Below are 17,386 nucleotides of genomic sequence, written 5' to 3' on the forward strand. Positions count from 1 at the left end.
CTGTTCCACTCTACTCAAGGTTTTATAAACTTCTAGCCTTCTCTTTTCCAAATGTCATCAGCATTTGGAGGGAACAGTACTATGATGGAAGAACATATTAAAATGCCAGTCTGCTTGCCTAGGGGGCTGCCTTCCTGGCATCAACCACTAAAGGAGGGTGATTTTAAGTGCCCTCACCAGCAGGGCTCATCGGGAATCGTAAGGGGACCTGCAGTGAAACTGGACAGCTTAAGGTTTCAGCTCAAAGAATTTTGGGGAGCTCTTTACTCATCAAGTTTGCTGGTCGCTGCTCTTCTGTGGGTGTGTCTGAGGTGATACTACCAAGGGACTGCTCAGAAGATGCTCCCTGGAGATTCTTGATGCAGGACTGCTCTTCCTTGCACAGTCCATGTCACAGAAACTTCAAAATAACAGTGAACGTTTGATCAGTGCAAAAACGTACTGAAGTTCCCTGAATCGCTGCCTTTGTGCATCATATCCCAGGGAGCACCTAAACTTAGTGTCTTGTGTCATCTTGGCTTTCCCCATTTTTTTGCTGATCAGTATGGCAAGTAGCCTGAACAGTCATACATGGGTGCCATCATCACATGGTACCATATACAGAGCATGTCAGCTTATTGGCTACAATAGCCTAGCAGGCTTTGCCCACATGCAGTGGCACAACACCAAGCAGCCCTCAGTGTAGCCCCCTCAGTCTGTGTGAAATCTAACAGCATGCGGCGAGAGGGAATGTGGGATTGTTCATCCTGCTGTCCTCTGAGAACACCCATTACAGATGAGGTCCAGGAAACGTAGGCTCATCTAAAGCACAGGTCGTCCAAAGGCTGAAAAAGATTTTGATTTCAGCGTGTAGCCAGATGGACTCAGGACCAATGGGTTATGCTCCCCTGCCAGCAGATGGAGACAGAATAAAGCTGTAAAGCTGACGTCACAGAACGTATACCCCTGCCGTGACCTCAGCTCTCCAGTATTCTCTGTCTCCAGCAGATGGTGGACGGGCCTCTCCCTATGAGGATTGTTGTACCTTTTGGAGGGAGAAATTCTACAATTCTAAATTGGAGAAAATTGAGCCCTGCTCTCCTGCGGTGACATCTAAAGGTCCCTCCACCCAGTTCAGAATTCCTGAGGTGATTTCCAAGATCCCTCAGAGTTGTGCCTTGGTCCGATAGCCGGTTCCCGCCGTGGACTTTGCTGCTTAGGCAACTGAAAGGCAGTGGGTGCAGAAAGCCAAGTGCTGCAGTGATGGCCAAAGCCCTCTTCCCCTGCAGCCGGAGACAGTCTCTGTACTCAGCTGGTAAGTGCTGAGCCCAGGTAAGTTTAAAAAAAAAATAAAATAAAAAGCAGAAGAAGATTCACCTTCTGACTCAGAGACGATCAGAGGAATTTTCAGTAGGACTCCCACGATCTCTGTGTTCTGCGCGTTGTACCAATGTCGTTCCCACTCCTGTTGGGGTAAGGGGAATTGGTCTTCCAAGCGGGTTGAGCAGCCCCCAGTGGGCTAGGCCCCGCTGTAGGCTTGGTCGGCCCACTGAGTGGCAGGCCAAAATATCGCCATCTTGCACGCATTTCTGTGCATGCTGTATTGCACTCCATAGGGCGTCAGTGCGTGCAGTGCATTGGCTCTGTGCACGCAACAGGTGCATCCCTACATGCACATGTTTGAAAACTCGTGATACAAGAACAGCTGTGCGCGCATCTCACCGTGCTCCGCCTAGACACTCAAAATCTCTGTGAATAAATTTTTAAGCGTGAGCCAATTGAATACACAGCTACCGCTGCCAATGGCGCCAGCAACCAAGAAACCTAAGCACCTTACTCTCTGCATTGCTTGTCATATTAGGGCTTCACAGCCTAACCTGGATTCCAACTTATGTCAGAACTGTGAGGAAGCCCAAGGAGAGTTGGCCTCCTCAGATTTTGCTAAGCCAGGCTCCTCTCATTCAGATGATTGATTGGTCACAGGCTTAACTGGCAGTACTCCAGATCTGAGTACACCCTTGACTGGGTCATCTTTGGGACAGGGAAATTCAATTGGACCCACCCCAGTACCTCCTGGTTTAGGCATGGACCCGGCTGCCTTTTTTTGGTTGGAGTTTTTCCAGGGGCTACAAGCTTTGTACAGGTACAGTCTGCTGCCTCTTTTGCCCTTGTCTGGACAGAACCTCAGCCGGTGAACCCTCCTTCTCCCATTCCTACTGGCAAACCCTGAGGCATGCCTCGCCTTACCAAGGGTATACCTGTTAGGGACCTGGATGTCATGGATGAAGAGGAGGACCCAGATTCCTTGGAATATGGGGAAATCCCTCCTGGGTTAGAACCGTATCGGACCATGTTATGGTTCTTTTACAGAGACGAATTGCCAGCCCTGGTTTCCCAGACCCTGAACATGCTGGGAGTTCCTAGAGCGGATTCTATGACCAAACCAAAGAAGAATCCCATTCTGATTTCCTGCGGAAAGCTTGTTGCTACTTTCCAGTGATGGATGCCGTTCAGGAGTTGATCAATTTGGAATGGGTTGCCCCAGAAGCAAACTTTAAAGGGGGCCAAGTGCTGGAAACTCTATACCTTCTGGACCCGGTGGTAAGAGAATGTTTGCATTTCCCTAAAGTGGATGCACTGGTCTGTGCTATCTCTAAATTAATAACTATCCCCGTTGAAGGAGGAGCAGCCTGAAATGATGAGCATGATAGACGGATTGAGTTTATCCTTAAACAAGCCTTTGACATTGTAGCATTGACCTTACAGATCACTTCTTCTTGCGCTCTGGTGGCTCGTTCTCGCTGTCTACTTCTCGCTCAGGAGGTGGATTACTCCCCCCCCCCCCCCCCCCCCCCCCCCGAAATGGCTGGTCCTCATGACAGACAAGAGTCTCTGGGGCTGGGGAGCTCACTGTCAGGAGCTGAAGTCCCAGGGATGTTGGACAGAAGAAAAGGCCCCCTGGAACATCAATCATCTGGAAGCCTGAGCAGTCAGATTGGCATGCTTACATTTCAGCTACAGACTCCAGGGCCAAGTGGTCCACATGATGTCAGACAACGCAACAACGGTAGCCGACATCAACCGCCAGGGAGAAACCAGCAGGTGTCACAGAAGATAGACCTCCTTATGGAGTGGGCGGAAGTACATCTACAGATGATCTTCTAACTACAGATATCTCCTATTATCTATGAACCCTGTTTTTCAGTATACCTAACTTTTAGTATATCTTGTTTTTGTTTAGACTAATTTTATGTCAGTTTCTCAGTCGGTTTAATGTAATTTATCAAATTTCAATGTAACAGGTTGTTATAATGTAAACCGGAGTGAAGGCAACTCTGCTATACCTCGGTATATAAAAAATGCTAAATAAAAAAAAAAAAATCTCAGCCTCCCACATCACAGGAAAAGATGACGTCAGAGAAGACTTTCTTAGCAGGGAGAGTTTGGATCCAAGAGAGTGGGGGTTGACCAAAGCATTTCAAATGATAGATTGCTGGGGCCTCCCATCAATCGACCTTCTCGCCGCATCTCACAATGCGAAGGTTCCTCATTTCTTCAGTCACAGAAGAGATCCATTGACCCTGGGAATAAACACTCTCATCCAGATCTGGCTGGAAGGTGAGTTGCTATACACCTTCCCTCTGTGGCCACTACTGGGCAGGATCATTCGCAGAATCGAACTCCACAGGGGACTAATCCTACTTGTAACTCCAGATTGGCCCAGGCGTCCGTGGTATGCGGACATGTGGAGACTCCTTGTGCCTCCCACTGCACAGGGGGACCTATTGCAGCAGGGACTGGTCCTTCATGACTTGATTCTGTCTTATGGTCTGGCCCTTGAGAGGGCGCACCTGATGAAACGGAATATTTTGCGGTGGTACTCCGCCCTCTGAAGTTATCCACGTCCCTAGCAATTGTGCGGCTCAAGAAAGTATTTGAGGCCTAGTGTGAAGAATGCGGTGACCCCCTCGAATGGTCAAAATCACACTTATTCTGGATTTTTTGCAGGCTTGAATAAAAGTTTGGCCCTCAACTCCTTGAAGGTTCAGGTAGCGGCTCTCTCCTGTTTCAGGGGTGAGGTGAGCGGAGCCTCCCTCTTGGCTAATCCTGACGTGAACTGTTTTCTGAAGGGAGTGAAGCACCTTTGACCTTCCTTACGGTTGCCGGCTCCCTTGTGGAATCTTAATTTAGTACTGGAATTTTTGGCAGGTCCTTTTGACCGCTGCACAGTCTTTCCTTGCATTTATTGCCTTTGAAAACGGTGTTCCTGATGGCTATATGCTCGGCATGTTCCATCTCTGAACTGCAGGCATTGTTGGTAGTGGGAGCCGTTCCTCTGGAGAATTCCAGGGGCATTACAGCTATGTATGGCTTCATCCTTCTTACCTAAGGTAGAAGCGGAGTTTCATTGGAATCATTCCATTTCATTGCCATCCCTGGCTAAACTCAAGGATGTGGAGGAATATCGTCTCCTCCGTCATTTGGATGTTGAGAGGCTCCTAGTGAGGTATCTGGAAGTCTCAAAACCAGTCCGAAAGACGGTCCACCTATTTGTCCTTCACGGTGAAAGGAAGCAGGGCGAACCAGCTTCGCAGGCTCCCATAGCTCGCTGGATTAAGGAGGTGGTCACGAGAGCCTATGTGGAGGCTGGAAAGCCATTACCTTCTCAGAGCTCATTCCACTAGGGCTCAGACAGTTTCGTCGGCAGAAGTTAGACTACTGTCGCCTGTCGATATCTGCTGAGCAGTGACGTGGTCCTCCTTGCACATCTTCTCCAGGTTTTATCGCCTGGATGTACAGGTCCGAGAGGATGTAGCTTTTGCACGGGCGGTGTTGACCGGATTGCGGGCAGGCTCCCACATCCGTTCGGGATGCTGAGTCCATCTGGCTACACACTAGGAAATGGAGAAATTACTTACCTGATCATTTCGTTTTCCTTAGTGTAGACAGATGGACTCAGCATCCCGCCCTCGGCTGCCCAAGGAGTGTGCAACGGGTTCTTCTGTGGAGTGGGCCTCTAATCTAAGGGATTATGGGTAAGTGTTCATCCTAGATTAGGGTACCTATGTTCTTACTGGAGTTCAGTGTTTATGGCTGGTTGAGTACAATTACGGTTATCCATTTTAAATCATATTTTAAATATATTTTTAATCAAGTCCTTTCACTAGTATGTCCACAGTGACTTTTGAAGTGAATACTGGAGGGCTGAGGTCATGGCAGGGGTGTATGTGCTGTGATGTCAGCTTTACAGCCTTACTCCGTCTCCATCTGCTGGCATGGGAGCATAACCCATTGGCTCTGAGTCCATCTGTCTACACTAAGGAAAACAAATTTATCTCCATTGATTCAGGACTTTCTCGTTAAGCATCTGCCTAATTTTCTGCTACCTGCTATGGCTACAACCTTAATTTAGGGAGGGTCTGCGGTGGACTCCCTCGCCAGGGAGACCCGTTCCTCACTGCTCGTGTACACACACCAGCCCAGACTTCTCTCCTTAGCCTTTATCAAAACATACCTGAGGCCTTTTCTTGTGATCTTCAGAATAACATGTAGCCTACATCTTTAAAGCTGGGCTCCCTCCAGTATTATAACATCTCTAAGGACCCTGTGGCTGTGCCAGCCCACCAAATGTTTAAGGGCCTACAGTTAAAAAGTTGGAGGGCACCAGTTTCCACCTGGTAGCAAAAAAGAGTGGATGCAAACAGTAAGGTAAAATCTATGTTGGGTTGACACTACTGGTAAAGCAGGCTGAGAATTATGGTGAAGGCTACCTTTAAAGACAAAGAAAAGGAGAAAATATGCCTTATCTCTTGCAGGCAAGGGATTCTTATTCCATTCCACTCTGCTCTCAGCACGCACATCTCCCTAACTGCTGCTTATGGTGTAGTATTTATGCATTCTTCTGGAGAAGACACAAAAAATCTGGAAGTTTCTGAGCTTTTCGCAGCTACAAAATGCCACAAAAAACTTACCCTAATCTTGGAGGGCAAGGACTGTGGCAAGCACCTTGTTCAAGGAACATATGGTAACTTTTGATATGATAATTATCAGAGGATCAGTGTTGGCCATAGCAGATAGCCTGGTTCAGAGCCTCAGGGCTCCGTGAAAATGTGCATGATAGGTTCACCAATGTGCCCTGCTTGGGTGACAGTCTGTTTGAGGCTAAGCCCATAGAGGCAAAAACTCATAATAAAACCCTTTTAAAATATATCTGTAGCAAGAAGCCTGCAAAGGAGTCAGCAGGACCACTAGATGATTGAGGGGATAAAGGGGCACATAGCGGAAAGATTAAATTTTGCTTTGGTGTTTACTGAAGAGGATGTCGGGGAGATACCTGTGCCAAAAATGGTATTTAATAGTGGTGATTCAAAAGAACTGAAACAAATCATTGTGAATCTGGATGATGTAATACGGTAGATTGACAGACTAAGAGTAGCAAATTGACTGGACCAGATGGTTTACACCACAGAGTTCTGGAAGAACTAAACAAAAATGAAATTGCAGATTTGTAACCTTATTAAAATCATCTATTGTGCCTGAAGATTGGAGGATAGCCAAATGCGATGCCAGTCTTTAAAAAGGGCTCCAGGGGTGATCTGGAAAACTATAGACCTGTGAGCCTGACTTCAGTGCCTGGAAAAATCGTGGAAACTATTTTAAAGAATAAAATCACGGAACATATAGAAAGGCTTGGTTAAATGGGGGACAGCCAGCATGAATTTACCAAAGGGAAGCCTTACCTCACAAATCTGCTACATTTTTGAAGGGGTTAATAAACATGTGGATAATGGTGATCCAGTGGATGTATTGTATTTGGATTTCAGAAGGCGTTTGACAAAGTCCCTCATGAGAGACTCCTGAGAAAATTGAAAAGTCATGGGATTAGAGGCAATGTCCTATGTGGATTACAAACTGGTTAAAAGACAGGACACAGAGAGTAAGACTAAAAGGCCAGTTTTCACAGTGGCGAGATGTGTTTGTGGCATTGTGGACCCTTGGTTGCTGTGGAGATGACTCCGCCCACGGGGAGGGGCCCCGTGGGGAACCACAGCGATAGGCTAAACTCAGATAGCCAATACGGAATGAATGGAAGTCTTTATTGTACTGCTGTAAATAGATGGTATGAAGCAGGAAGGTAAGGCACTGAGGCCTGCGAGGTGCCAATACGTTCAACAGTCTCAGATGTAGAATCTCACCCAGATGTTCAAGAGAGATGGGGACCCGGGCAACGCTGAGCCTGGTGGGTGGAATTGCAGCACCGGATCGTAGGCGTCTTCCTGGTAGTGAGATGGTGGGACTGAAGGTCCGTGGTACAGGATACATAGACTGGTAGGCCCTCGAGGAGCAAGTACCTGATAGTCCGGAGATCCTGAAAGGAATAAGAGAGAGAGACCCCCGAGGTTGTCTCAGTTAGTAGAGGCCCTGAAGGGTGATGGAAGCCAGAGACCCCCGAGGAGCGGGTGTCTTGAGCTTCTAAAGGAGCGAGACCCTTGGAGTGTAGAGCGGCGTCTAAGCATGCAGCTTAAAGCAGTCAGAGTAGCTGAAACCGGTCCTTGTTAACTCAAAGGTGGTAGCGAAGCGGAGGCTTTAAATACCCGGAGGTATTGACATCATGCGGTGGGGACGCCCCTGAGGTTCCCGCCATGACGTGTATTTGAGCGTAGGAGATGTGCGCGTGCCCTAGGAGGCCACGGGCGTGAGCATGACGGACTGGAACGCCCATGCCAAGCTGGAGACGCCGAGGCAGCCATCTTGCCCAAGGAGGAGGAAAAGGGAAGAAAAGAGGTAAGGCAGAGCGGTCGCAGCCGTCTGCGACTGACGGACGCAACAGGCGAGAGGTAAACAGTGAAGAACCTCATGGATCTGTACTGTGACTAGTGCTTTTTTATATGTTTATAAGTGATCTGGAAAGGGGGTCAACGAGTAAATTCATTAAATTTGCAGATGACACAAAATTATTTCAAGTAATAAAATTACAAGTGGATTGTGATAAATTACAGGAGAATCTTGCAAGAGTGGAACATTGTGCATCCAAATGGCAGATGAAATTTAATGTGGACAAGGGCAAGGTGATGCATATAGGGAAAAATAATCCACACTGTAGTAACATGATGTTAGGTTCCATATTAGGAATTACAACCCAGGAAAAGGATCTGGGCGTCATCGTGGACAATACTTTGAAATCCTCGGCTCACTGTGCGGCAGCAGTCAAAAAACAAACAGAATATTAGGAAACGAGTGACTAAAATGGAGAATGTCAGATTACCTCTGTATCACTCCACGGTGAAACTACACCTAAGAATACTGTATGCAGTTCTGGTTGCCGCATCTCAAAAAAGTTAGTTGTACTGGAGACTGTGCAGAGAAGGGCAACCAGAATAAAAGAGGTTCCCTGTATGCATCCGGATCAGTCCTGGGTTTATTCATCCATGCCATCTGCTGGCATGAATGAATAAATCCAGGAGCCTGGACTGATCCGTGGTACTACAGGAAAGGAAATTATATGGTAAGAACCAATTTTCCTATGGAATGGCTCCCCTATGAGGAAGAGCTAAAGAGGTTAGGGCTGTTCAGGGGGGATATGATAGAGGATAGTAAAATCATGAGAGGACTAGAACGGCTAAATATATATCTGTTTACTTTTTCAAAAACTATAAAGACCAGTGGATGCTTCATAAAGTTAGTAATTAGCACATTTAAAACAAATCGTAGACAATTTTTTTTTTCACTCCTTGCGCAATTATGTTCTGGAATTCATTGCTGGAGGATGTGGTATGGACAACTAGCATAGCTGGGTTTAAAAAAGGTTTAGACAAGTCCATAACTTATTGTGAACCAGATAGACTTGGGAAACACAACTACTTATCCCTGGGAGTTAGCAGCCTGGGATCTGTCTACTGTTTGGAATCCTACCTGGTACTTGTAACTTGGATTGGCCACTGTTGGGAACAGGATGCTGGAGTTGATGGACCCTCAGTCTGACCCAGGATGGCATGTTCTTATGTTCTTAAAGTTGCTTACCTGTAAGTGGTGGTGAGTGTGCACAATGGACTTGGGGGGTCCTTATTTTAATTACGTGAAATTAAGGATCAAAAAGCAAATTGTAGGTGAGGCCTTTTTATTGGCCAGCAGTGAGGGTTGAGGGTTTCCTCTCTTCCAATAGAAAGCTCTCTCCTACAGCTTGTTTGCTGACACTTTGCTTCCATGTATCCAAGTGGACTAACACGGCAGTGACCAGATTTCTGGAAATCCCCATTTCTGCTTTGCATGTTGCGAACTCTTTGCACTTTCCTTGAACAGGCTTATTCCTTGAGCTCCACTTTCCACTTTGTATCTCAGGCTAACAAAATCAAGTTTGAAAGCTTTGCTGAGATTGCTGAAGAATGTTTGGCTGATTTCTGAAAATATTCTTTGTCCTTCGAAGAACATGCACTGCACATTCTCTCCACATGCTAAAGAGCTGAGCCCCCCTGGCGGGCTGCTGACTAAAATGAACCCTTTCTTGTGACTTGTTGCACCGGTGAGAGGTTTCTCTCTCTGCTGACCTTCAGCAACCAGGAACTTGTGACTTTCCAGTTCCTTTGTCCCAAACTCACAGAATAACTTATTTATTGCCTGAGCAGAACAGTGCACCACAAACTAAGACTTTTAAGTCTGATGTGTTTCTCCCAGAACACACTTCATGCTCTGGTTCTTATGAAACACCCTGTTGGCCACTGTGCCCTTGAAAGGGTAGATAAGACAAACCTCACATTTCAGGTACTTCCCTGAGAAGGGAGGGTCTGACGAGTGCTCTGCAGGGTATTGGGGATTTATGGACAGGATTCCCCCCATCTGATGAAAGCAGCTTTAGCGACTGGGCTGTTTGCTGTTGAGTGGCAGTCTCTGTTGCATGTGGCCTGGGAGGGACAGGGGGGGGCTTCTACAAATGGTCGTTTGTGAGTGATCTGGGACTTGACGTTCTGCTTACCTTACCCCGTCCATTGTCTTGCTCTTCAGCAGGATGGACACGGACCTGTTTATGGAATGCGAGGAGGAGGAGCTGGAGCCATGGCAGAAGATGACCGATGTGATTGAAGAGTCAGTGGTTGAAGATTATAGCTTTGTGGATAAAACGGCAACAGGTAATGACAGCTCTCTTTCTCTCTCTCTCTCTCTCTTTGCAGCCGTGAGAACCAATCGACCGCTTTCTTGTTAAAAAAAAAAAAATGCAAGTCAGATTCCCTCCGCGTCACTCCGGCTACGACCTTTAGAAAACCCACTTCTTTCCTGCATTTTAAGCGGCCATTGCATGTTTTATGGGGGTTAGTTCTGTGGGGACCTGGTGGTGATTTATGGCCGGTCCTTTTAAAAACAAAATACAATTGGAGCAAGGCAATGTTTCTTTTTCTTTAGTGTCGGTGAGCCTGCAGCCAGTCCCCGCCCCCATGCCGATTGTTGCACACACCTCGCTGGGAAGCCACCTCTCCACCACAACGTCCATCAGTAACAGTGCGGCTCAGAGCAGCGACAATGCCAAAAAGACTCTGCTCACCCTCTTCGCCAACAACAGCGGTAAGGGGAAAACCCACAAGTAAGAGGTGCCAAGGATGGAGATGGCATTGCTAGAAGCGCTGACACCGAGCATTTTGATGGAAGTTGTTCTCTGGAGTGACATGTCCTTCTCCCTGAACGCTTGTAAACAAAACCCTGGATTGTGTCAGAATTACCAGCGGAGCAGGATACAGCTCCAGAGAATTGTTTCTGTACAATCTGCGTTGTCTTTCCTCCCCAGGTGGGGGTGGGGTGGGAATCTGTCTGATCCCAGGGTAGCAGAAATGTTTAACTTAGGGGCTCCTGATCAGAAGCTTTGCCTATAAACAGCAGGTGTGGATTTCCAGGCTGCCTCGTTGCCAGTGACTGCACCAGTACCCCCTTGATAGGATTTTAGTCTCCTGGGATTCACCACTCATTCCTGCCAGTTTTTTTTGCCTTCATAAAGTAAACCTTCCTGTTTTTTTTTTTTCTTTCTTCTCCACTTCCCCCACTCTCAGGTACAACGCCCATCGTCCAGTCAGGAGGACAGTCGCTGATCCTGACCCAGAATGCGGCCTCTAGCCTGGGCACGGTGATGACCCAGCCAATGTTGCGCCCGGTGCAAGTCATGCAGAACGCCAACCATGTGACCAGCTCGCCTGTTGCCACTCAGCCCATCTTCATAACAACCCAGGCAAGTGCTGCACGCCCGGGTGCTCCCTGCAAGGCCCCCCAATATCCTGGAAATGAGGTTTTGTACTCTTCAGTCACAAGTGCCCCCTGCCTATAGGACTCTGGCTGGTGCATGCCCCCATCAGCCATGTTACTGGGTCATTCAGTCTTGCCTCTGGATGGATGTCTTTAACACGGTCATGTATTGACCGCTTTTCATAATACTTTTTCATTTATCTTGGTCTGTCTGCTCCTTTCTCGTTGTTGTGTTTTATGTCTGGGATTTAGATCGCATGCAGTTTGAATCATGGTTGGCTGTTACTGGGGCAAAAGACAATTTGGGAGAAAAAAATCCTGATTGAAGTGCTGGAGAGAGAGGAGGGAGAGCCTGCAGGATGAGTTTTGGTGGAAAAGTTGCCTTTTGTTTTTCAAGGTATCTTTCAACTGGATATGAAAAAGGAGGCAGTTCTGGAGGGAGGGAACCAAATTTTGCACATAAAAAAAAAAAAGCCAAATTGGGGAACTGTGCTGCCGGCAGAAAATTGGAGGAAAACCCTGCAGGATCATCTGCGATGGCAAAAAGCAGCTTTGTGACAGCCGAGAGAGCTGTGCAGCCTGGATTATTTGTTGCAGAGACGGCTTTTGCCTGGGCAATGCTGTTCTGTGAACAAGCAGCACCACGGCAAAAGAGCTGCAGGAGAACCTGCCTTCAAAGCTCAGCGCTCTCCCCCAGCTGTCTCATGTGGAATATGGAGGTCAGACGTGCCCTGAAATGGACATCTAGACCTAGGGAGAGGGGGGCAGAGGTGGCAAGTGGTGTGGGAGAGATCTGGATGCGATTCCCAGGCCAGGCTGAGGATGCTGGGGAGGGAGGCGTAGGCCTTGCTCAGTGGGGGGCATCTGTTGGCTGGACTCACGTTAGCCAGGGTCACAGGGAAGCAGCTCTTTGTGGTTTCTGTCGCTGCCATAGCTGGGCAGAGTTAGACATAAAAATAGAGGGTAAATGTCTGGGTGATTGTGACTTAGAGGCTCCTGGTGCCGACTCCAGCCCTGGTTTTGATTGAGCTGGCAGTCCAGAGGAACAGAAGGAAGCTGCCAGACCAAAAATAAAACATTTCAAAGGGGCTTTTTTTCCCTAAATTCCAGTGGTACAGAATTTAATTTTTTGTCGTCTTGGTAAATTGCAGGGATTTCCGGTAAGAAATGTGAGACCGCTGCAGAATTCCATGAACCCCATGAATCAGGTTGGAATTGTGCTGAATGTGCAGCAGGGCCAGACAGTCCGACCAATCACGCTAGTCCCTGGTGAGTACGGTGAGGCCTCTCAGCAGGACCCATCCTGGCCATCGTTACCAACATAGGGGGTAGAGCGCTTAGGGTTTCGCCCCCAGGCCACTTGAAGCCAATCTGTTCTGTCACCTCGCATGGCCTGCTAGAAGCCATTGCCTTAGTGTCGGGGCAAATCTAAAAAAGCTGCTGTCTGTCAGGACCACAGTCGGGATGGCAATGACCATTGTTTCCCTAAAGCTGTGAAAGTCTGTAGCAGCAGATGTGAGCATACCGTGCAGCTGATGTGCTCAGGCTAGGACACACCTCCTTACAGAGCGGGAGAAATACAAGACCATAGCACACAACTGAGCCTGCTGACGATGGTTTGTGCAGGCCAGGACCCCTTACCTTCTCACCATCCTCGAGCTTTGTGAAGAGGACCTGCCCTGTTACCTGAGTCATCTGGTCCCTTCCCTTCCTTTATGCTCACTGGTAAGGGGAAAGCAGAGGAGACCTTTTGAAAGTCGATTGGTGATTCCTTGGTTTGTTTTTTTTCTAGCTCCAGGCACCCAATTTGTGAAGCCAACAGTAGGTGTCCCCCAGGTTTTCTCTCAGATGGCACAGGTGAGACCTGGCACAGCCCTGCCCATCCGACCTACCACCAACACGTTCACTACCGTCATTCCTGCCACGCTCACCATCAGGAGCACAGTACCGCAGTCCCAGAGCCAGCAGACCAAGCCCACCCCCAGCACCTCCACCACTTCCGCTGCATCAACCCAACCACCAACCCTTGGGCAAGTTGCCATGCAGCAGCCTGGTCAAACCAGCCAAGCTACCAACCCCAAACTTGGTAAGAACTCAGCCAGCCCAGGATAAAACGAGATCCCAGCCTGTAGGGGGGTGCCGGTGCCCGCTCTTCACATTCTCTCGTGGTTTGACTTTGTGTTTTGCAGTCAGCATTGCGAGTCTTGTGACCGTGAAGCGACCGGGGATGACGGGCGAGAACAGCAGCGATGTGTTAAAAGTGAATACAGTGAACACCGTGCCAGCCCTGAGCCAGAGTCCGAGCCAGATTCTGATCACGAACAGCAGCAGTGCCAGCACGTTGCAGAGATCGGCATCCTCTGAGCCCGTCACAATGACAGGTAAGCTGTCCAGTTATTTAATTTATATTCTGCCATTTAGGTGTTTCCCTGTCACCAGAGGGCGCACGGTCTAAGCTTGTATCTGAGGTAATGGAGAGTAAAGTGACTTGCCCAAGGTCACAAGGAATGGCAGTGGGATTTGAACCCTGGTCTCCCTGGTTCACAGCCCACTTCTCCTCCACTCCAATGTTAGGCACGTGAGAAAGGAAAACAGATTTTCCCTCTGTCTATTTCTTGCCTCTTGACCTTCATCCCTTCGCCTTCCTGTTCAGGTGTAATACCAGATTTGTAACTAAAGGTGATGCATGTGAGAAAATGTTGGTACTGGCTTTGCCTGGTTTGTCTCGTGATCTTATGTTCACAGGAACATTCAGATCTGTCTCTTTCTCTCCTTTCCAGTCACGTCTCCTCCTCCTTCACTTTCTCCATTTGATGCAGACAGCCGGAAAGCCTGCCCAAGATGCAATTCCCAGTTTAGAATCACGGAAGCTCTGCGAGGTCACATGTGTGTAAGTGGCTGCTCGCAGTGACACGTACCGCACAGAATGTGCTTTATATGATGGTGCCTTGTACACAATGCTGTTTGTGATTTGTTCTAAGTTAGGTGGTTTCTGCCTTTAGAAGGGAGTTCTTGGACATGCCCAGATCACTCCAGACCAGTGGGTTGTGCACTCCCACCAGCAGATGGAGGCAGAGAACAAAACTTTGAGGCACTGCTATATATCAAGTGTGCCACCTGCAGCTCCTCAGTATTTCTCTGTTTCCAGCAGATGGTGTGGTGGTGCATACGTGCAGCTCTTGGCTGAGTCCTTTGGAGTTATTTGCTCCCCGAGGTGCCAGGTTCCGTCTTGGGGCCATCTCTGGGGTAGAGCCGGGCGAACCGGGGGGTTGGATACCTTGATAGCCCGAGTGACCCAAGACCCCTGATAGCCGGGGGACTGGCTCCCTCAGTGTTCCCGAGGCCTCTCTCTGGGTGACCGCTGGGCGCATCCTCCAAATCTGTTATGTAATCTTCCCTTTCGGGGGATGCTTCTCTTTGGTGAGGATCTAGATCAGCTTATGAAGTCCCTGGGAGACACCAAGGGTAACAAGCTGCCCGAGGATGATAAGCCTTTCAAAAAGTCCTTCGCTTCGCAGGCTCGTTTTTGGGACTCTCGGAGATTCAGGTCTGGGAGGGGTGCCCCCTCCTCCTCTGGTTCCAGACAGTCCACAGCTCGACAGCAGTCCTTTCAGGGATCCAACAGGTCTGCAAGAGGCGGCTCCAGCCAGGGAGCTGGGGCCGGTAAGCCTGCCCAATGAGATCAGGCCCATCCACTCCTCGTGCGTAGTGGTCCGGGGCAGGCTGTCCCAGTTTTACAAGGAGTGGGTCAAAATCACCTCCAATCAGTGGGTGCTGGAAATAATAAGGGACAGCTACGCCTTAGAATTTTCTCGCCCTCTCAAGGATGCCTTTCTGGAATCGCGCTGCATTTCCCGCAACAAGCAGATTGCGGTGGAGGACACTCTGTAAAGGTTGCAAGGTCTGGAGGCGATTGTCCCAGTCCCGCTGGCCGAGCAGGGAAGAGGCCGGTATTTCATTTATTTTGTGGTCCCAAAGAAAGAGGGTGCCTTCTGTCCCACCCTGGACCTACAGCAGATGAACTTGAGCTTGAGGGTTCCGCGCTTTCGGATGGAGACTCTAAGAATGGTCATCGCGGCCGCCTGCAAAAGAGAATTCCTCGCCTCCTTGGATCTCACAGAGGCCTGCCTCCACATTCCGATTCGGATCGATCATCAGCAGTTCTTGCGTTTCAAGATTCTGGGTCAATATTTCCAGTTCCAGGCTCTCCCCTTCGGCTTGGCTATGGCTCAGCGCACCTTTACCAAGGTGATGGTGGTCGTGGCTGCGGCCCTCCAGAAGGGAGGGGGTGTTAGTTCACCCGTACCTCGATGATTGACTGATTCGAGCAAAGTCTGAGGAGGATTGCTTGCACACGGTCCACCAGGTACCGCAGTTCCTCTAGTCACTAGACTGGGTGATCAATGGAGCAAAAGGTCATCTGACCCCATCACAGTCCCTGGAATATCTGGGAGTTCATTTCGACACTCAGATGGGCAAGGTGTTCCTCACAGCAGACAGGATGAGCAAATTACAGCAACAAGTGCTTCACCTCCTACATCTTCAGATCACCAGAGTTTGGGACTATCTGCAGATTCTGGGCTCCATGGTGTCAACGTTGGAGTTAGTGCTATTGGCCTTCACTCACATGCGTCCATTGCAGAGAGCGCTACTATCTTGATGGAACCCAGTGTTGGAGGAGTACCAGCTGCCGTTACAGTTGTCTAAGCAGGCCAGCTCTAGCCTGGAGTGCTGGTTGACTGAGACCAACTTACAGAAGGGCATGCTCCTCGAAGTCCTGGATTGGGTAGTCGTGTTGACGGACGCAAGTCTCCAAGGCTGGGGGGCAGTGTGTCTGGGTCATGTGGCCCCAGGGCGCTTGGTCCTTGGTGGAGTGGTCCTGGTCCATCAATCACCTCGAGACGAGAGCGGTCCATAGGGCATTGGTGGTGTTTCTGCCTCAGGTTTGGGGAAGAATGGTTCACGTCTTCTCGGACAACACCACCAGGGTGGAATACCTCAACCGACAGGGAGGAAACAAGAGCCTGGCCGTAGCTCGGGACGCTCATCTCCTCTTTGCTTGGGCCGAGTGTCATCTGGAAGGAATCGCCGCCTCTCACATAGCGCGTGTGGACAACGTACAGGCGGACTTCCTCAGCTCACAACAGCTGGATCCCGGGGAGTGGGAACTGTCCTGGGAGGCCTGGAATCACATTTGTGTCGGGGGGGGGTTCCCCAGCTGGATCTCATGGCAACCCAAGCTAACTCTAAGTCAACAAGGTTCTTCAGTCACAAGAAAGGTCGGTAGGACTGGACACCCTAGTGTGCAAGTGGCTGATCGGGATTCTCCTGTATGCCTTTCCCCCTTGGCCTCTCATCGGTTGGGTTCTTCGGCGCATAGAGGAACATCCAGGTTCAGTAGTCCTGATTACTCCGGAGTGGCCACGGCATCCCTGGCTTGCAGATCTCATTCAGTTAGCAACAGACAGTCTGTTACGCCAGGCCCATCTTCCGGAGCTCTACATCAGGGACCCATCTTTTCGGATCGGATCACTTCTCTCTCGCGGCTTGGCTTTTGAAAGGCGGCGGTTATGCATGAAGGGTTATTTGGAACCGGTGATTTCCACCCTCCTTCAGTCTAGATGCCCTTCCACTTCAATGGCGTATGTCAGGGTGTGGAAAGTGTTTGAGGCCTTGTGTGATCAGCAAGGCGTAATGCCGCTTTCTGTGACCATTCCTCACATTTTGGCCTTTCTGCAGCAGGGCTTGTCTAAAGGCTTGGCTTATAATTCCCTCCGGGTCCAGGTTTCAGCCCTAGGGTGTCGCAGGGGTGGTGTTACGAGCTGGTTCGTGGACCCTTGTTTCTGCGGTAGATAAAGGACGAAAACTCCTCGATGACTACTACCGTCAGATGGCGAGGCCTGTGGACGACGTGGCTCGAACTTCGCCCTGGAAGCACGTGAAACCCCCAGGAGGAGCCCGTAGGATCACAGCCGCTGGGACTTAGGCGACACACAGAAGACAGAAGGTGGTCTGGATGCAGGCGCCTCCTGCAGGTCGTGATTTCCAGACGGCTGGCGCCTCCAGCAGGTCGTAAGAAGGTCTATGTGGGGAGTAGGGAAAATCCAACAAGCCGGTCCCAGAGTCGGTACACAAACGTAGTCCGCAGCCAGTCCAGGGGTCGAAAGCCAGATCGTGGTCCAAA

General features: G+C 49.4%; 1 protein-coding gene across 4 annotated transcripts in view; it reads left to right on the forward strand.

Moving 5' to 3' along the window:
* POGZ (pogo transposable element derived with ZNF domain) overlaps positions 1–17,386 on the forward strand; it is a 62,193-nt gene that overhangs the window by 14,673 nt on the left and 30,134 nt on the right. For 3 of the 4 annotated variants that reach the window (XM_029580277.1, XM_029580280.1, XM_029580279.1), the window contains exons 2-8: positions 9,979–10,103; positions 10,375–10,533; positions 11,013–11,188; positions 12,354–12,471; positions 12,995–13,288; positions 13,392–13,583; positions 13,983–14,092. In XM_029580277.1, the coding sequence (XP_029436137.1) occupies positions 9,983–10,103; positions 10,375–10,533; positions 11,013–11,188; positions 12,354–12,471; positions 12,995–13,288; positions 13,392–13,583; positions 13,983–14,092 (1,170 nt within the window). In that variant the 5' untranslated portion in view covers positions 9,979–9,982. The remainder of the gene's footprint in view (positions 1–9,978; positions 10,104–10,374; positions 10,534–11,012; positions 11,189–12,353; positions 12,472–12,994; positions 13,289–13,391; positions 13,584–13,982; positions 14,093–17,386) is intronic. The other variant, XM_029580278.1, reaches the window with a different exon arrangement.

Source organism: Rhinatrema bivittatum, chromosome 16, assembly GCF_901001135.1.
Source record: "Rhinatrema bivittatum chromosome 16, aRhiBiv1.1, whole genome shotgun sequence".
In the NCBI taxonomy this organism is placed as follows: domain Eukaryota; kingdom Metazoa; phylum Chordata; class Amphibia; order Gymnophiona; family Rhinatrematidae; genus Rhinatrema; species Rhinatrema bivittatum.